Source organism: Limulus polyphemus, unplaced genomic scaffold (genome assembly GCF_000517525.1).
Source record: "Limulus polyphemus unplaced genomic scaffold, Limulus_polyphemus-2.1.2 Scaffold5296, whole genome shotgun sequence".
NCBI classification, from domain to species: Eukaryota; Metazoa; Arthropoda; class Merostomata; order Xiphosura; family Limulidae; genus Limulus; species Limulus polyphemus.
This window is the reverse complement of record NW_013670906.1, coordinates 17,559-36,976: the sequence shown is the minus strand read 5'-3', so window position 1 is coordinate 36,976 and position 19,418 is coordinate 17,559. Positions and strand designations below refer to the sequence as shown.

At 35.1% G+C, this 19,418-nt stretch overlaps 1 protein-coding gene across 1 annotated transcript in view; it reads left to right on the top strand.

Moving 5' to 3' along the window:
• The window catches only part of LOC106472395 (quinone oxidoreductase-like protein 1), a 58,523-nt gene that overhangs the window by 26,757 nt on the left and 12,348 nt on the right, over positions 1–19,418 (top strand). The window contains exon 5 of the mRNA XM_013933038.2: positions 4,625–4,806. Coding sequence (XP_013788492.1) covers positions 4,625–4,806 — 182 coding nt within the window. The remainder of the gene's footprint in view (positions 1–4,624; positions 4,807–19,418) is intronic.

Genomic DNA, 19,418 nt, shown 5'->3' with positions numbered 1-19,418 from the left:
GTAATTTACTGATAATTTGCCAGATTTCATTAACATATGCTTACTAAGTTAAAAGTTACAGCATGAAAACTATAACAAGCACAAAATGGTTACAAGGTCAGTCACAGTGACCGAGCCTGTTATAAAAAGAGTTGAGGGGTAAATCGTCGGGCTTCACTCTGACTCTTCTATGGTGGTGTCTTATATTTCTCAACAAAGAGGCATGTGGTCTAGAGCTCCCTATTTTCAAATTTTGAACCTCCTTTCTCAGGAATAGTTTTATCACTTTTCTAGATTGCCATGTTCCACAGGTGATGCCTGTGATAGCAGGTCCATTGTCTCAATCCAAACAGATTCTCCCGTCAGAATAGGTTCAGTTGGATTGCCTCTCATTTTGCAACTCAGATTGGTGGGTTGGCCTCTCATTGGATCATCCAACTACCAGCAATTTGGTCTCCAGTACCTTATCTTTGGGCCTTGGCAATAGATACTTTCCATCTGTTCTCTCCATTTCATATATTACCCAGGGTATGATATATGATTTGTTCCAATCCATTGTCAGATCTTTTTGATCACACCAATTTGGTGGCCACGTATGGGTTTCTGCTTTTGTGGTACCTTCTGGTGTGTCCACTCTTCCACTTCCTTTTAGCCTCTCTCTGTGGAGGCAGCCATGATTGGATATGGTACACCCAGCTATCCAGAAGCTCAAGCTTTCTTTCACATGGCATTGAGGTTCAATTTCTAAGGTTGATATATATCTGTCTCAGTTTCTTCTTAGCCTGAAAGGCACTTTTCTCATTGGTATTGACATGCATATTGGCAATGTTATATTGAGAGGAGGTTAAACCCTTTTCAATCAGTGGTGTCATTCATAACTCGTTTTTTGACTTGGCTCTTTGACAGTGCCTTTTGCGTCTTCCACAATTACCATTGTTTATGGCAGCCTTATTGACTATTGTTTGATTATCGCAACTACATATTTTTTGAGTCTCCAGTACTCTCCAGATTCCTCATATAGTTTTGGGTAATTGGTCCTAAATGATCATTCCAGTTACCTGACAGGTAGATTAGGGTGTTCATTCTCCTCACCTTAGTGATCTGACTCTTATATGCCATGTATCTCCTTTACCTACAGGTTTATTTTTCATGGCTGCTGACCTATGGACATCACCGGATGGAGTGATTTACGCTGTTTGTCCACAGACCACTTTCTCATTCTCTCTACATCCTCAGACCAGTTCTTCTTACCCAACATTCTGTCAGATGGGGAAGGAGTTCAGTCCTTTTCTTCGATTCATCTGCTCACTCTTTCTCTGTCCAAGCAGATTTTGTTCTTGGTCATGTTCATTGAGGGTTTTGAAGTTTTTGTTGCCTGCACTTGTACCTTTAGAGATACTAGACAACACTTTATTCTGGGCTTTCTTTGAAGGCGAGTCACATCTAATCAAAATTCTCTCTTTCTTTCTATGTCCTTAGCAGCTCATTTGAATTGTCCCCCCCTCACAAATTCTACAAGTGGTGCTAGGGAGTCCTTACAACACCCGGTTTCCAGTCACTAGGGTGGTGGACAGAGGCTTTTCCTCCAGAGTGTTAGAGTGAATTTCTCCACTCGGGAAAGAGCATACCTGCTCTGGATGTAGTGCAGTTCTCCCACTCGGGTACCACTATTATCTTGGTACACCCATAATCTATGCAGATGCTTTCTGTATGGATAATGCCCTCATCAGCCCCTCTACTTTCTCAATGTGAGATTCTAGGTATAAGTGGCAGTGGAGGTAAATATGTTTTAGAAATTAACATTTTCCTAAATTGAAAATGTATTTCCAATAATACTTACCTCCACTGACACTCTACTACCCTTCCTGCCCACTAAGAGCTGGTGTTAGAGACTGGAATGGTATCAGTCTTAAAAAAGTGATAACATTACCTGAATGAGGTGCTTACATACAGTACCAGGATAGAGGGTGCATTGATGTAGGTGGTGAGTGTCATGAGACGAATATCGCAAAGGGCAATTAAGTGGGGTATAAAAGACTGGAGCAAGCAAGAAAACATCAGACTAATGCTTAGATGAGCAAAGATGAAACCATGGGAGTCGAGTAATAGCTATAAGTGTCAGCAGAGGTATCATTTGAAATACAATTTGAATTTAGGAAAATGTTAACTTCTGGATACATTTCCCACCCATCTCAATTCCAAACTACCCCTCTTCTGGTTCTCAGTTCCACATCCTTTGGCTATGGCACTAGACACTTTCAATTAGGATTGGTCCAATCTTGATGCCTATCATCCTATTCACCTCTTATCCCAGGTTTTAACAACCCTTATCCAAACCACTCCATGTGGAGACCTTCTCATTACCCCTTTCTGGTCTGCTGAACTGTGATTTAGTCCTTACCCTCCTTCAGTCATTCCCTCCATTACCACTCCTCTGGCAACCTCAGTCATCTGTGTGTCACCCCACCATCACCACACACACACATGGCATTTGTCCAGTCCTTTGCAAAGTGGTCTGGACTCTCCAACATGTAGCATACCTTTTTTTTTCCCAGTCAGTCTGTTTTTCATCCTAAATAATTGATCAGAGAAATTGGTGCATTTCCTGTCATTGGTCTCTAAACAATGGTTACCTCTCTTCCTGTCCTAGTGTTCCTCACATTGCAGAATTTTTTAACTGGCTGTTTGATATTGGTTCCTCTGTATCTACCATTGCTGGTTATCAGGCATCCTTATCCAATACCTTCCATTTTCCCCATTTCCGTAGAGTTTTTTCTTCTCCTGTCCTCACCTTTTTGTTTCATTCCTTTCAGCTTCTTTGTCCACCCCTTCCTAAACCTCTTCTATGTAGATTTGGACCACGTATTTCTCCATGTCATTACCTCACCTTCTTTGGAACCATTATACCACTTGTCCTTGAAAACACATATCTTTTGCTTGTGATCATTGTTGGGGCAGATATTTTTTTTTGCCCATGATGTTCCATGTATACTTTATCACTGCACTTATGTTCTCCTGTATCCAGATCGCAATTTTTCCCCCGATGTCGTCAGTTCCTGAAGGTCATGTCACAAGGTGGTACTCATTCTTGCAGCCTTTGTTTTGCTCCGGTTTTTCTGTATATGTAGCTTACTTTCAACATAATTACTTTTGAACATGCTGTGTTGATGATTAATGCTTTTATTACATTGACCAACTATCTTTTTCCTCTCTATTGTTTTTCAATTTCAGATCAAGATTCTGTGGCAGTGGATGTCCTGAACCAGTATTTGGAGAATTGTTTTATATATATTTCTACTCTACCTTCTTCCAGGTTCTCCTTATTGCTCCACTTTGGCTTGCTATTATTTCAGTTTCTCATTAGGAGCCATTTCCATTACCACCATGGAATCACTTACTAAAACAACACTCAAATGCTCGAAGTTAATTATACATTTTCAAATTTACAAATTTTTATCTTCACAAAATTTGGTAAGCTGTTAGTAAACAGTACAAGTACATTTTACACAAAAAATCAGAAGTTTTATGAAATATTTCTTCTAAAGATCTGTTTATAAATTTATCGAGTCAGTCTGAGTACAAGGTAATTTTCATATTAAGAATAAAAATTCAGTAATTTATTCTTGGCAGGCATATGTAGATAGCTGTTTCAAATGGCTTATGTGTGATAATGTTTAGTTTCACTTTTGGGAACTAACAGAATTGTTTAACCTGTTTATAATTTAGTTTAAAAGCCAGTTAAATTATATTAGTTTTTGGAATCTATTATAATGCTTAATAAGTTTTTTGCTTTTAAAATGGATATTTAAAAGCTACATGAAGTTATGTTAGAAGAAGTAACAGTGAAAAAAGTGAGACCTAGCACAGTTACAGTTTGTATTTGCAAAGATTACACATTTCACTCATGATTTATGATACATGTCAATGATCTAACCTGTGATTTTTTGCTTACTGACGGGGAGGATCATTACTTAAGTGATTACAAACTACATTAATAACACCATAAAAATGAAATAAAAAATATGTGAAAAGGTTAACAGTTGAAACTGTGAAGATGAGTCCATTAATACAGTGAAAATGATCCATCCAAATAAGAACAAAAAAGAAGTATTGTTCATTTTATTTAATACTTTTCAACTTTAATTTTCCTGTACATTGATTATCTTACTACAGTTAGTGTTATGGTAATGGAAATGACAGAAAATGTTCAAAGTTTTAGCAAAAATTCAGAAAAAAAAATTATATTCATTTAAGAGCTACTAGAGGTTATGCAAATTAAACAAGAAAACTGCAAGATGAAAAGAAATATTTTCATTCTTAACTTGAAAATCACTTTTAACAGACACTAGTCAGAGTGACTCAGTAAAACTTTTTGAAATTGACAGACAAATCTTTAGACAAATTCAGAATTATAGTAAATATTAGTTGTTCAATATGATGTTGGTCCAATAAACTGAGATCATTTATATAGGGTTAAACAACATTTCAATGACAAGGAATTTCTCAGACACTAGACAATTCTTTAAGTACAGCTTATAATGGCATAAAAAATTATAAGTAACCTTCTCAGTTTCTACTGTTGGATAGCTAAAATCTTGTAACAAGCTTAAATTTAATATTCATTTCTTTGTATTTGGTTTTCCAGTAAAGAAGCCTGATCGTGTAAGCTTTGTTGATGCTGCAGGCTGTATTGGAGATGCAGTTAAAGCTTATACGGCTCTTCATTACTTAGGACGTATGACAGGTGGAGATACTATTCTAATCATGGATGGAGCCACTTCATTTGGTAGTCTTGCTATTCAGCTAGCCTATCACTGGGGAGCAAAGGTTAGAATTTTGTATATCATTTGAAGTTCTAAGGATTAATTTGACCATAAAGTGGACCTATTGCTATATTCAGGAATTTTTGTTTCTTTTCACCTTATTTAATGTTGATAACTAAGGTACAAAGTAGTTAAAAATGGGATATATAAAGAATAGTTAAATTATAGTGACATTTCACAAATTCACCATTGTTAACTCATCACTATCAGAATATTGAAACTAATGTTCTACAAAAAGGATTGCATTTTGCTGTCACTTCCAACCATATACCAATATTTTGGTGGTCAGTAATATGCTTTTGAACTCCACTCTGGACATGGAATCTACTGACAGCAGTCAAGACAAAGTTTTTCATAACATAACCCTAATTATGATTCTTACATAAACTTAAAGGTTTTACTTAATTATATTCCAAATTTAGTTAATCAATTTTATGATCAATTATATTCAAAATTTAGTTCATCAATTTTATGATCAATGTATGCCAATGAAATCAGAATTAAAATTTACACTATAGTTAATATTATACATATATATTATCAAGATTTTAATTCCTTTATGTCAAAAGAAAAATTTTCAAAATTTAGTTATCTTGTCACGTGATGCACAAGTTCACAAAGTCTAAACTTTTCATGTTTGTAACTTGAATACTTCTACATGTACACCCTACCTCTATGTATAGGTAGAAACTAAGTTAATTGCTCTGTTTACAGATTCTTCTTTCAAGCTCTTTAAGGCATGTTAGGAGAAAGGAGAGAGAAATTTCTTGGAACTCTTAACAGAAGCCATGCCCACTTTCTTCACGTATAGTCTTGATCTCTCAGTAGGTAGGTAGATGTCGGTAGGAGAATTGATGCTCTGCTATTTGGTTGGGGTGTGCATGGCCCTTCTGTTTGATCAATATAGATTCAGTACATTATTCAAGTCAGGGGGTCCACTATCTCATAATTCCGAATGCAGAGTGGTCCCGCCTTGGGTCCTTGCTTGAGCACAGTTGTTCCACATCTTCCCCATAATTCTGAGGCAAGTGGAATATACCTTGCCCACGTGGTTGGGGAGGGAGAATAAATGTTCATAATTCCAGACCGGATGAGTTCTGTTTTCTTTGGTTGACTACAGCATACATAATCCTGTCATTCCAAGCCTGGGGTGTTGCCTTTTGGGATTCTTCAGGTGGAGGAGAAGGTTTGTCCACTTCAGGGTGTTGCTTATTTTCTCATTGTGTTTCTGATGGCTTGGAACACATCACTCTATGACTACAGGTTGGGATCCACTCATAAGTATTTCTACTTAAATATACTGTTGCATTCCAATTGTTCTTGCCACCAATGTGGGAAAAAAGGACCAAGACCCCTTAATTCCAACCCCGAGTTGTGGAACCTTGGCTATCTGGTTGGGGCTGGCCTACAATGATGATCACACATGTATAATTCCACCCACAGTACAGGTATTATGGTCAGGGTGAAGAGCATACATGTTCTCGATGTATTGCAGTTCTCTCACAATGATGCCAATCTTTTATTGATACACCCATGATCTATGCAGACACTTTCTGTATGGATAATGCCCTTACCAGCCCCTCCACATTATCATTGTGGAATTCTAGCTATAAGTGTGAGAGAAGGTAAGTATGTTTTGGAAGTTATAATTTTCTTAAATCCAAAATGTATTTCCAATAATGCTTACCTCTGCTGACACTCTACTGCCCTTCTTCCCCACTTAGAGCCAGTGTTAAAGACTGGAATGGTATCAGTCTCAAAAAAGTGATAACATTATCTGAATGAGATGCTTATATACAGTACCAGGATAGAGGATGCATTGACATAGGTGGAGAGTGTCATGAGACGAATATCGCAAAGGGCAATTAAGTGGGGTATAAAAGACTGGAGCAAGCAAGAAAAAATAAGACCACTTAGACGGACAAAGGATAAAACCCTGGCAGTCGAGTAATAGCTATAAGTGTGAGAGGAGGTATGTATTATTGGAAATATATTTTAGATTTAAGAAAATGATAAGTTCTATTCCTTGGGTCTGAACACATCAGACATTTTCTTCTTTGTCAATTTAACAGGATTTGCGATGTTTAGAGAACTTAATTTCTTTCATTTTTTTTCCTTCAAACTATGAAAACAAGTTCACGTAATATTTTCTACTACCTGTGTGAGTGACTAATTTCTTCCCACAGATTGTGTAACAATTATGGCTTATGAAGGCACATTCCCTAAGGATCATGTGGTAGCTATTGTGAATAGGATAGTGGGTTCCTTTATGCTGCCAGGACCTTCAGTTCATTTCCCTTGTTTGTGGGGTGAATGAGGAGGAGGAATTTGATTGTTCCTTCACCTGGTTAGGTTTTGGGAATTTCTCTCCTTGTTAAAGAAAAACTTACTCTTTCTCCATTCTTCAGCCTTGATTTCTCAGGTATACACCATTCTTTTTCTTTCCCCGGTAACATATTCTTTTTCTTCTCTGCTTCTTAATCCTAACCTTATCTGTTTTTAACATTTATTTCCTTGATTTTAGTCATTCCGCATCCTCTTTTGTAATTATAACAATTGGGATTGCCCTTCAAGTCTGAAGCACTCTATTGTGGGTGATTTTCTTTCCCTTCACTTCTCTATTGTAGCCATTCCACTTCTACCAGTCCCTGCTCACTCGCTTCTTTATTACTAGGGATTCTTGGGTGTGGACACTCTCCTATCTACGAGTCTTTTGCAGTCTTGTTTCATTGCCCTGAAATTTGGCGGTATTCCTAACTGATTTGATTAAATCCTGGGCTGAGGCTGCTGTCATCAATCCTGACTTTTTTACTTTGTTTCCACACCGTCCCCAACCTTACCCTCCACCATTGTAACTTGTCTTAGTCCCTAGTTCCCCATCTTTTGATTCCCAACTTACTCTTCTACTTGGTGTTAGACTCATTGAGGTCATTGGTGAAGTTTGTGTTATGTTAGGTCCCATGGGTGCCCTGCTGTCATGGTTTGAGCTTCTGTGGTCATACTTTTCCATCCACACAAGATTTTTCTACTTTTTACCATTGGACTTTCTCTCCAATTCCCTTCTCCTTCTTCTTTCATTCCCAGTCTTGTTTCCTTTTCCTCCCATTTATGTTCAATGTCTATTTTAGGCTATGTTCATCACCACTTCTAACAATTCTTCACTCTCACTTTTATTCGTTGGGAATTGTGTGTTTTTCACCCCATTCTCAGCTGGGATCATCCTTCTCTCATCTGCCTGTGAGCTACTGAACTTATAGTCACCAGAATTTACATCTATCTTACTCATTCAGCATGATAGGTTTAGTGTTTGGTGACTGTGGCTTCATGTAGATTGCTTATCCCTTTGGGTCACACACCTATGCATCTCCTCATCTGGTCAGTGTGTGACCATAAGAATGCCTCATGTGATTGTTTGACCACAGTGGTTCTCCTGTTCCTTCCTCTATTCTAGTACTTGTATGGGTGGCTGGACTGATTCAATATTACAATCTGTGTTCCATTACCTCCACTCAAACTGGACCTACACTTCTTCACCTGTGCTACCCCCTCTTGTTGGGGATCATCCCTGAATGACATCAGAAATCTGATCTATAAACATTTGCTTTCAAACCCTGGACCTTCCTTCTTTGATCAGTTCTCAATGGGTTGATTTCCTCATCTGCCATGTACTAGGTACTATGAAGAGGGTTGTGGACTACCTTTCTTAGATGGACTGTGTTCTGCCCACAGATGGTCTCTTCTCCCCCAGTTTTTAGGGCTGCTTTCTTGGGGATTTCACTCATCGTTGCCTAGTCAACCCTCTCTCTCTTTTATGCTTCCTCTCTTCTGATCATCTGTTCTCCATCTCTTGGCTCTGGCTGTCACTGCCTGGTCTGGTCTTATATTTGTTATAATGCTCACCCGCCTTCCAGCCTTTACTTTGGTCCTCGCCTTGACTAGAGACACTATTTGTCATTTCCTCTTGATGATATCCCTCTGGCTGATTTAACTTGGGTTCTCTCTTCTAAGCCACCTGACAACCCCCCTTTTCCCCTGCTAGTTATATACACTATTACTTCAACATCTCCTTTCCATTACAGGATCTTGTCCTTCCACCTTCATGTTTAGATTAGTCTGGTTCATCACTTGTTGAACCAGACTGTCCCATCTGGTAATCTTTTCTTTTGCCATTCTGGGCATCATTCTACTTAGTCCTTCTACCCACATTTGGGTCATAGCTTTCAGCATTGGTCCATCCATCACCATCTTCCTCCTAATTGTTCTTCTCTCAGACATTTCCTTTCCCTTTACCAGGCTGTGCTACAGGGTTCAGCTGTGTCCAACTTTGCCAATTATTGGGTTGCCTTGTCTCCAACATTTTGCATTTCTTGGTACTATAAAATGTTTCTTCCCTTGTTCTCCCCATCTTGTTCTTGTCCTTCCTTATCCATAGACACACTTCTTACATATTGTTGGTATGAACATGCTTTAGAGACACTATAAGAAATACCTATACACTGGATATGTGAACTGAAGAAAAAGTGTCAATGGCCACTATTCAGTTCTTCACACTTGCACTGTTCCCATACCAAACTGGGACCTTAGTGTCATCCTGCACACTCTTACCTATGCCCCTTTCAGCCATTGGCAACCTGCAACTTCTACTGCTTTCTCTTCAGACATATTCCACTTACTTCTCCCTTAGGTTCACTGTCATTCCAATCTTTATGCTAGCAACTCATCCCATATCAATGCTCCAAATAATTTTTTTTTTTTCTGTATAGAGTAATCACTCCTGAAATTCTGTCAATGGCAGTAATTGTAAATTTTTTACAAAGTGCAGCAGTAACATTTTGTTATGAAAAGTAAGTTAAATAATTATGAATTATCTTATTATTTCAAAAGGTGAAATTTGACACATGATTAACCCTTTCACTATAGACTTGGTCCCAGGGACCAACCTTGAAACTTATAACTATTTTGTGCTTGTTATATTCTTCATATTATAACTTTTAATACAGTTTGCATAACTTAAAGAAATTTGGCAGATTATCATTAAACATAACAAGCCTTTCATACACAAAATATTAGATTTTTCAAGTAAGTTTTAAGATTTTTGTAAATATTTGCTCATGCATTTTTTTCTTTTCAAATGTAGAGACAATTCCACATGCAAAGTAATTTTCATTTTAAGATTAAAAATACCTTATGCATCAGAAAATTGCCAAATTTCATTTGTGAAATCTATAACCTAATAGATATTGAACGTTTTTTGTTTTTTTAGAAAAACTATATCTTATCTGTTATTTTCTCTAACCCAGCTCTGTACAGGTTTCATCAAATTGACCGACCTCATAACCACCATAAAAAATTGGGAAATATGATTTTTTTGTTATAGAATTGTAACATGAAACCACCAATGTTTATTCTAAATAGCTTAACCCTATGGACATGGGTAGGGGTCAGAGGGAATGTCATCATGTTTGTCGACTTATATTCAAAATTTTATTTAACTATTATTTTGTAAATGTATGTCAGTTTGTTTGGCATCAAATTATATATATAATAATTCAAATTTTAGTATTATACGTTAGTTGAGTTCTTAATTTGAAAGTAAATATTAAAGAAAGAGGCTAAATATCAATTTTTGTGTGTCACGTGATATGTCGCCTACAACGTCAATAGTTTCTTATGAATTAGAAACTCAAATTTCTGATATTAGCAAGCTGGAATATAAAATAAGAACCTCCTACCTTATCTGTTTGCTGAGGTATCTCAGTATTTATCGAATCCACCATATAGGCTTTGCCCACCACTTCATCATTTGAGAAGACTTGTTTATCTTGTATTTGTATTTTTGTATACCAATAACTTTATAATCAGTCAAAAGCTCTACATTTCTTCTATGTAATTCTGTCACTCTTCCTAAGTTATTTATGACAGAAAAACTCTTATATCTTTGGAAAGTTTGAAGTATTATGATCAAGGCTATTTACTGAACAGTAACTGGAATTTTTTACACCCAAGTACAATAGTTAGGAAGACTGGAAAATTATGTGAATTATTAGGGTATAGGTATTGTAATTTATAATTTTTTGGTATTCCAAAATGCATATACGAAGTCTACAAAAATTATTATTTTTTCATCTACACATGTGAATTTGGACGAGGCTAATGACAAGGGTTAGCAAGTACGACTCACGAGTGCAAACAAAGACTTCATAGCATTGTAAGGAGTAAAGATCATTGTTTTCCAAATATATTTTATATTTACTGTTCTATGTTTTAAGAAAAATAACTGACATTTAAGTATTTATTTGAAATTAATAATAATAATATATCTACATATTTAATTTATGGTAACCAAAATATTACTGTATTTTACAAAATGCTATTACACTTTGCTAAGAGTAAGAGATTTGCACTTTGTTTTATTATAGACGAATATAATTGTTTGTTGAACTTTAGTTATTTTTCTACTCATTTATATTGAGGTGGAATAAAAACAAATTATACAAAACTAAAGACTTGGCAATTCAGGAAAAGTTAATTTATGTAATTTGAGAAAGATGGAATGGCTTATAAAAGTTGGGGAAATAAATTTATCCCTTAAGTTTGTACTTGCTTGCAGTATTTTGCATGCTCAGCTTTTCTGAATTTTGCACATGGAGGATATAAAACAAAATAACTTTTTTAGGTTTTATATATGAATTTTGAAATAACAAAAAAACATAAATTACCCTACCAATATCACAAAATTCCACTGTAATTTATCAGGCTTACTAACTAAACTGTATTTGAGTTTTAAAAATATATTGTTTTTTGAACACCATTTTCTCTTACCACTTCCTTCCAAGATTGGAAACAAAGATTAAAGTTGGGAAATTCTGAGCTTTTGATTGGTTATAAACTCATTATAGAGTGATGCAATTATACATAAGCAAGTATTTCCATAAATGGAAGATGTGGATGGGCTACTGTGTTTGATTTGCTAAATATAGTCATATCTCAATAAATAGAAAAGATAAGAGATTCTTATTTTATATTCTAGCTTATCAGTATCAGTCATTTTAGTTTTTAATTCATAAGAAACTATAAATTTTGTATTTGGATATCACAAATATCTAATTTGAACCAAAGCTACATTCAACATACCACGTGACACACAAAAATCAATACTTAGGAATTTTGTTTTAATATGTTCTTTTAAATTAGGAAATTAATTAATGTATAATAATGACATTACAACTTTATCGTTCATTTTTTTACACAAAATTGGATCATTCATGAGTGCATCAATAGAAATTTCTGATGGTTAGAGAGCACTTATTTTTGGGGCTCTAGTGTATGAACTGTTCAGATCTTGTACAGAATTGCAAAAAGCTACAAGAATGCAGCTATTAATTACTGTATTACCAGGAGCTGTATTCATTTTTCCACAGCAGTTAAACAAACATCTCAATATTTTTTTAAGGCTGTAAATGGCAGAGCTTTGGCCAGGAATTATGCTGGTACTCCCCTTATGTGGAGTACTGCCATACCTTTTCCATCATCTTTATATTCATATTTCTCAAGACCAGTCCTTCCTTCCTCAGTCTTCAGCCACTCGTAGAGGAGACCTCTACTGTTCTCTCTTCCTTCCTTTTATTTCAGTCTTCTATGATAGTTCAGACCTGGACAGACTTTTGTGCACTGTTTGTGCCACTTGTTACTTAGCCTGCACCTCTCACTTCCAGAGTTTCTGTCTTCCACTCTACATTCCATGGGATTCATCTTCCTCCAGGGACAAATCTTCTTCTGCTTTTATAGGTAGGGTCTTCAAATTCTTTGTTGTTACTCCCAGATGGTCTGCATTTCATCCACTCAGATTTGTCACCTCTCATTTTCTCACTGCTCATTTTCAAAGGTTGCTGGATGAGATCATTTAAACTGTTGTAGGGACTACCTCACATAACAACATCACCACTTCTCTTCTTCATCTGGCTGTCTCACCTCTTGAAGGTCACTGCTTGCCTCCATTTGCTGTCCTGCTGATGGTTCCTTCTGAGGTTTATTTATTTCCCAAAATTCCACATCGAGCAAAAATAACAGAAAGTACTCACACCATCTGCCGTGGCTCCATATGTGCCCACTGTTGTGATGGGGTGTTCTGTAAGACCACTTGAGGTATCCTCGTGGTATATTCTGATATATGATTACTGCCCAATTCAGACCGCACCTATTCCATGGATTATCATGAAAAAAGTCAGAACCAGGGGGTGCTCAGCCTGCTTTATTGGCTTGTACTTGCTTACTTTTCAAAATAACTTTACAAGGTTAGCCGTTGCACTGTTTCCAGTAAAAGACTTTTTGGCTGAAACAGGATTGATGGGAATCTGGACATTCCCTCTGGGTCTCCGCACTGCAAATTCCTGCCCCTTTTCTGTGTGCGGAGTATGAGAGATCCTTACCACTTACCAGTTCTTAGCCACTGAGGTAGTGGGCCATGAAGAAACCTCACTGATTTGGACCTAATCAATGGGGCTAAAACAAGGGGTACCAATCAGTGGGAAGTGGGGCAGCAGTGACACTGTCAATGTAGCACAGGTCACCCCTTATATAATTATATCAACAACAAGCCAGAAGCACTTCAAACGATGCTGAGCCCTCCTCTTGTGGTATGAATCTATTCAATAGAGTTGAGGCGAGCTCATTACATAACTGCCCTTCTGCAGCTTGCAACTGTCCAGTAGAGTAGAGGCAATCATGTTCTAAGACCTATGCCTTCTTGGTGCAGGCTGTGACTGTTCAGTATTGTTGAAGTGAGCACGCACCAGTATCCTGTGCCCTACTCCTGTGGTTGTGTCTGTTCAATAGATTCAAGGTGAGCACACACTATACACACATGCCCTCCTCCTGCAATAATCTCCTGTTCAGTTGAGTAGAGGTGAACACTTAATATCGAAGCATGCACACTTAATATTACCTACTATGTCATGACTTTTGTGCCCTCCTCACACAGCTTGTGTCAGTACAGGATTCTGATGATAGAGTTGAGGTGAGCACGCAGTAACATATATTGCCCTCCTCCTGCAGCTGAAGCTCATCTCATGTTCCCTCACAAAACACTGGTATTTGAAATACCATGATGTATAATTGTAAGTGTATATGTAGTAACAATGAAAGTTTGCAAAATTGAATTAAATATCTGTTCTTGTTTTATTGATGCCAACTTTTGTAGATAAAAACTATCTCCCAGTTTTAAATCATATATTAATATGTAAATTGAACCTAATGAAATTATTTATTCTAGCATGCCATATATACCTAAAGTTATTCAGCTAGAAAATGAACTTAACATTGCAAAAAACTTATCATTTAAATCAACCCATTAAATTTACTTTCAAACCAGGTAAACAACTTTTAAAGTATTTCTAATCAAACAGGTTAAACTCCTTCCAGTAAACATCTTGGTGTCAAAGTATATTTTTTAATATTCATAGCACCATATAATATAACTCTCTCTCTTTCAATATACATCTGTATACCCTTGTTAGTAAAACAGTTTTGTTTTGATGATAAATGTTAATGCTGGTGCAACTTTAATTATTTAATTATTATTTTATACCAGCCACAACCTGCAAAACATTTGTGGTAGTTTTAATATCCTTCATTTGAATTTTCCTTATTCTACCATTTTCACTTTCTTGGAGGCATTATGCGTTAGATCAATAAATCCTGGTCTGTTTGAAAAACTTTTACATGTTCAGATAAACAAAGTTATGTAAACATAACTTTATTTAATAAAACTACATGAAAATTAAAGAATAAAATATACAAATGGTATTTATAATAATTTACAGAGTATGAAACAGTTATGAGCATTCAGTGTATGACAGTTTTATGAGTTGAAACAAACTCAGAAAAATGAAGAATAAAACCCCTACTAAAGAAAAAAAAGTAGCTAAAAGGTGTTTATAGTTGTCTATGAAATGAAATGAAGCGACATTATTGCAGAGGAAAGTAAATGTAAAGTTTACAGTAAAGGCAGACTTAGCTGAATATGCAGAGATGTTTGAATGCATGTTCACAATGTGATAAGCATATGGTTTTGAATGAATTGCACATGTATATTTTAGACCTAAATAAATTGAGAAAGCCAATACAAATTGTATTTAGGGAAGTGTGTACATTTCCTTAGGAAATTACACATGGGTTAAGTGTTGTTTGTGTGGAGTACTTTACAAATAAAAAAAAATTAAAGTTCAAATTGAAACCAGTTGTCGTGATGACAACATCATTGTGCTATCATGTAGTATACTCATTGCATTAAAAAGTTAGATTAAACAAAAAACAGATAAGGTGAATGGAAAAGCCAGTATGCAATCTGGAGTCCTTTGACAAAGGCCTTTCTAACAATATGAGATTTGTAGCATTTGATCAAGAAATTTATGAAAAAAAACTCTTAATAGACAAATGGAAATGTATTATCTATATAGATGCCATGTTTTGTTGTTTATTTATTACCAAAATTTATGATCGTTCCAGAACTTCAAATGCCCACTTAATTGGTTTATTACTGTGATTTGAACATTGATATTGTACTGATGATATGCTGAATATGAAAAATTTTCATTAAGTTATGGATTTTAAAATGCTGTTATTACAGAGGGGTATTTTTTTTCTGTGATAGTAATACACGGATGAGTACCAAGGTCTTACAAACCCATTTTCCACTACCAAAGGTATTCCATAAAATGGCCTTGGTTATGGTCAATATCTCTGCATTGCAATTATCACTGTGGCTTTTGCACAATTTACACTGAGGTCACTGTTGGCTTCCTTCTTTATGCTCATATTTTAAAGTTTATCAGTTGTGTATGAACATAATTTTAAGGGCTAATTTGAGCAATTCAGAAGTTTAGAATTCTTGTTTGTACTTGCATTTTACAGAGGAATAGGCATGTTGAATTGGAAGTGTGATTGGATGTTTTTTCATGATGGAGCCCTACTTAATTGGTATTCATTCTATACAAGTGCAGTGTTTTTCATGAAATAATTTTTGTCACATTAGTTTGATAGTATGCAAAGTTCACCTTGGCATTTTCCTGAACTCTTCAGATGTTTAACTTCCCATTATAGCTGTAGCATGCAACTTTCACAAATTCCTAGGGAAAACTTTCACAAAAATGCAAGTTGTACTTCCAGTGCATATATTTGAGCACAGGCATCAATCGAATGAATAAACATGTGAACTCTTAATCTTGGCTATTTTGTCTTTTTAGTTAAACAGGTTTTTCAGCCAAAAACCAGTTTCAGAGGTGAACAGTTATTTGAGGCATGAAGTTTGAGAAATACTTCTGATGTAGTTTCTGATATTGATATATATAGTGAAAAATGTTGATGTATTAGGCATTACACCTACTAGCACCAATCATTCTAGCTTCTTGATGATTAAAGTTAATTCCAGCTTTATCAGTTGGGAGGACTTTGGCAATGGTTTGACTGACTATTGGAACTGTCTCAGGATAGGGTGCTTGCTTATCTAGCTTGTCATGAACAGCCACATAAGGACTCCCAACTTTTTAATCCTTAAATACTGGGTTGGAGTGTGTCAAGAACTTACTTTTTAATTATTATATATTAAAGTAAGTTAAATGGGTGTGTTGAGCTAAAGATTCTTCTACAATAGGTGTCTGTGACTTGTCGGCAATAAATTCAGGAATAACAAACAGCATGCACTCCTCTTGTTTTCAAAACTATACACACACATATATATTTTCAAACCAGTTAAACGTATGTACAACAAATTCTTTACATTATAGAGATCATGGGCATATCATAAACACAATATATATAGTTCTCTTTTTATTGTCAAAAGTCCACTTAGGCCTATTCAGTTGTTTTAGGGGGCATGACTGAAGAGGGAGGATGTTGAAAAGTTAAGCTCTTGTAGGTTTCTGAAAGTTATTTAATATTTTTATTATTATTTGTAGTAATTTGGGTTAAATAACACATTAATAAATAGGTATAGTAAGATTGGTAAATAAAAAGTAAGATGGTCAAAGTTTTATCTTAGAGTTTAGTGTTGTAAATTACTACAACATTAAAATAGCTTTATTATGTGTAATGGTACTTTAGGCTTAGGTATATTTCAATTTACTGGTAAATCGTAAAACAGGATAAATACATTGTTTTAGTAAAGAAATACAATCTAAAAACTAGTTTATTGTCTCTTGGTATTTTAAGGATTAACTTGTTTACTTGAACTTTGATCCATTAGTTTAAATTTAGCTAATAGATATTGGTAGGTTATAATACGAATCAGACTAAATACATTTTATTATTAACGATACATATATTGTTCTAATAAATTATTAAGTTCTGTATAACTAAAGATAAACTTTATTACTATAGTGTGAAAACAAAGTAGTGATTAAAAGAATAATATAATTGGTTCTTAAACATTTGGCTTAACAATAAGTGTTAACAATAGGCTACTGGTATTTGGTATTGAGTATTTATTTTCAGGCTATAACAGTATAAATACAATGAATTGTAATAAATGATTAAGAATAACATTTACTAATTACATAATTAAAACTTTATTGAAGCCGTACAGTTTCCACTTTAAAACAACACTCTACAAGTACTAGTTTCGACGTGATCTATGTCATCTTCAGGTTGGTAGATCATGTTGAAACTAATACTTGTAGAGTGTTGTTTTAAAGTGTAATCCATATGGCTTCAATAAAGTTTTAATTGTGTAAACAGTAAACGTTTTTAACTATTTATTATAATTTTAAATACTACACAAATGCCAGTAATTCATATTTATATATACAATGGTTAAGACTAGTGTAGGAGTTAAGTGTTCACAGTTTGTTAGGTGTAATGGATGCAATGGGTGGGTTTTATTTGGGAACTCGGGACTGGCATGTACTTTTAAGGAAGATAGTAATGAAAATGGGCAATTTTTATGTAGAGTTTCTAGGTTGGAGGAGAAGTTGGAGGCAATCATAATTGAAGTAGAGGCAATAGATAAAGAGAAGTGTAGACTGTGGGATATAGCAACAGAAGTTTATAGAAGATCAAGAAAGCTGATGAAACAAGAAATTAGGACATCAAAAAGGATGTATGAGAAAAATTGGCCTGAAAATGTAAAAATTAACAGTAAGGATTTCTTTAAATACATTAAGAGTAAACAAAATGTTATGATGGGGGGTAGAACTTTTGAGGGATGATAAAGCTAATATCTGATTATTATGAAATGGATGGGTTATTAAATTCTGCTTCTTATTTGGTTTTTACTAATGAAGAATTAAGCAGTATTCCACATCTTGAACAGTTGATAAATGGAAATTAGATCAAGCAAGATGAATGCATTAATGCTGAGCTAGCTAAGAAATAATTGAGAAGTTTAAAAAACAGTAAGATTTTCTGTCAGTCCTTGAATAGTTGGCAGGTACCAGAGGATTGGAAGTTATCTAATGTAATTCCTCTTTTCAAGGGAAATGATAAAAATTGTCCCAGTAATTATAGATCCATTAGTCTTACATCAGTTTGGGAAAAGTTTTGGAAACTCTTAAAAGATGCTTTGCAAAGTGATTTGACAAAAAAAAAGTTTAGAATTTTAATGGATGGTCAACATGGTTTCACTAAGGGAAAATCTTGCCTTACAAATCTTTTAACGTTCTTTGAAAAGATTACTGCTTATGTAGATGAGGGTGAGGATGTAGATTTGATGTATCTGGATTTTCAGAAAGCATTTGACAAGGTGCCATGTAAAAGGCTTGTAAAAAATTATCTCTATAGGAGTGGGGGATAAGTTAGCAAATTGGATAGAAGAAAGCAGAGAGTTATTACAAATGGAGTTCAGTCATACTGGATTAATATCACAAGTGAGGTACCTCAGGGCTCAGTCTTAGGACCTTTGCTCTTTTTGATTTACATCAATGACATATATGAAGGAATAGTTAATAAATTACTAAAATTTGCAAATGCTATTAAAATCTTGGGTGTTGCTAGCTGTGAAGAGGATGCTGCTGATTTACAAAAGGTCATTTAATGAGGTGGGCAAATAAATTCAGATGGGTTTTGATTATAATAAATGCAAAATAATGCATGTGTGTTATCATAATTTGAATTATAAATATAATTTGGATGGGAATAACCTTAACAGTGTTATTATGAATAAAAGGGATCTTGGTGTAATAGTCGATCAGTCTCTAAAGCCATCCAAGCAATGTGCTATTGTTAGTGGTAGGGCACATATGATTTTAGGCTGTATCTACAGAAATATTGAATACAAGGCTAAAAAGGATATAATATCAATGTACAGGTCACTGGTTAGGCCATATTTGGAATATTGTGTTCAGTCTTGAGCTTCTTACCTTAGGAAGGACATTGAATTGTTGGAAAGAGTTCAAAGAAGGATTACTAGAATGGCACCTGGGATGGAGGGATTGTCATAAGAGGTGAGGCTGAAATCTCTCAAATTGTTTTCTCTTGAAAAAAGAAGAGTTAGAGGGGATCTAATTGAGGTGTTTAATATTGTAAAGGGAAATTATAGTGCTGATGCATCATCTTTTTTCATATTTAACAGTGAGAATATTAGGACAAGGGGACATAAATATAAATTTTGGCAAGGTAGGAGTC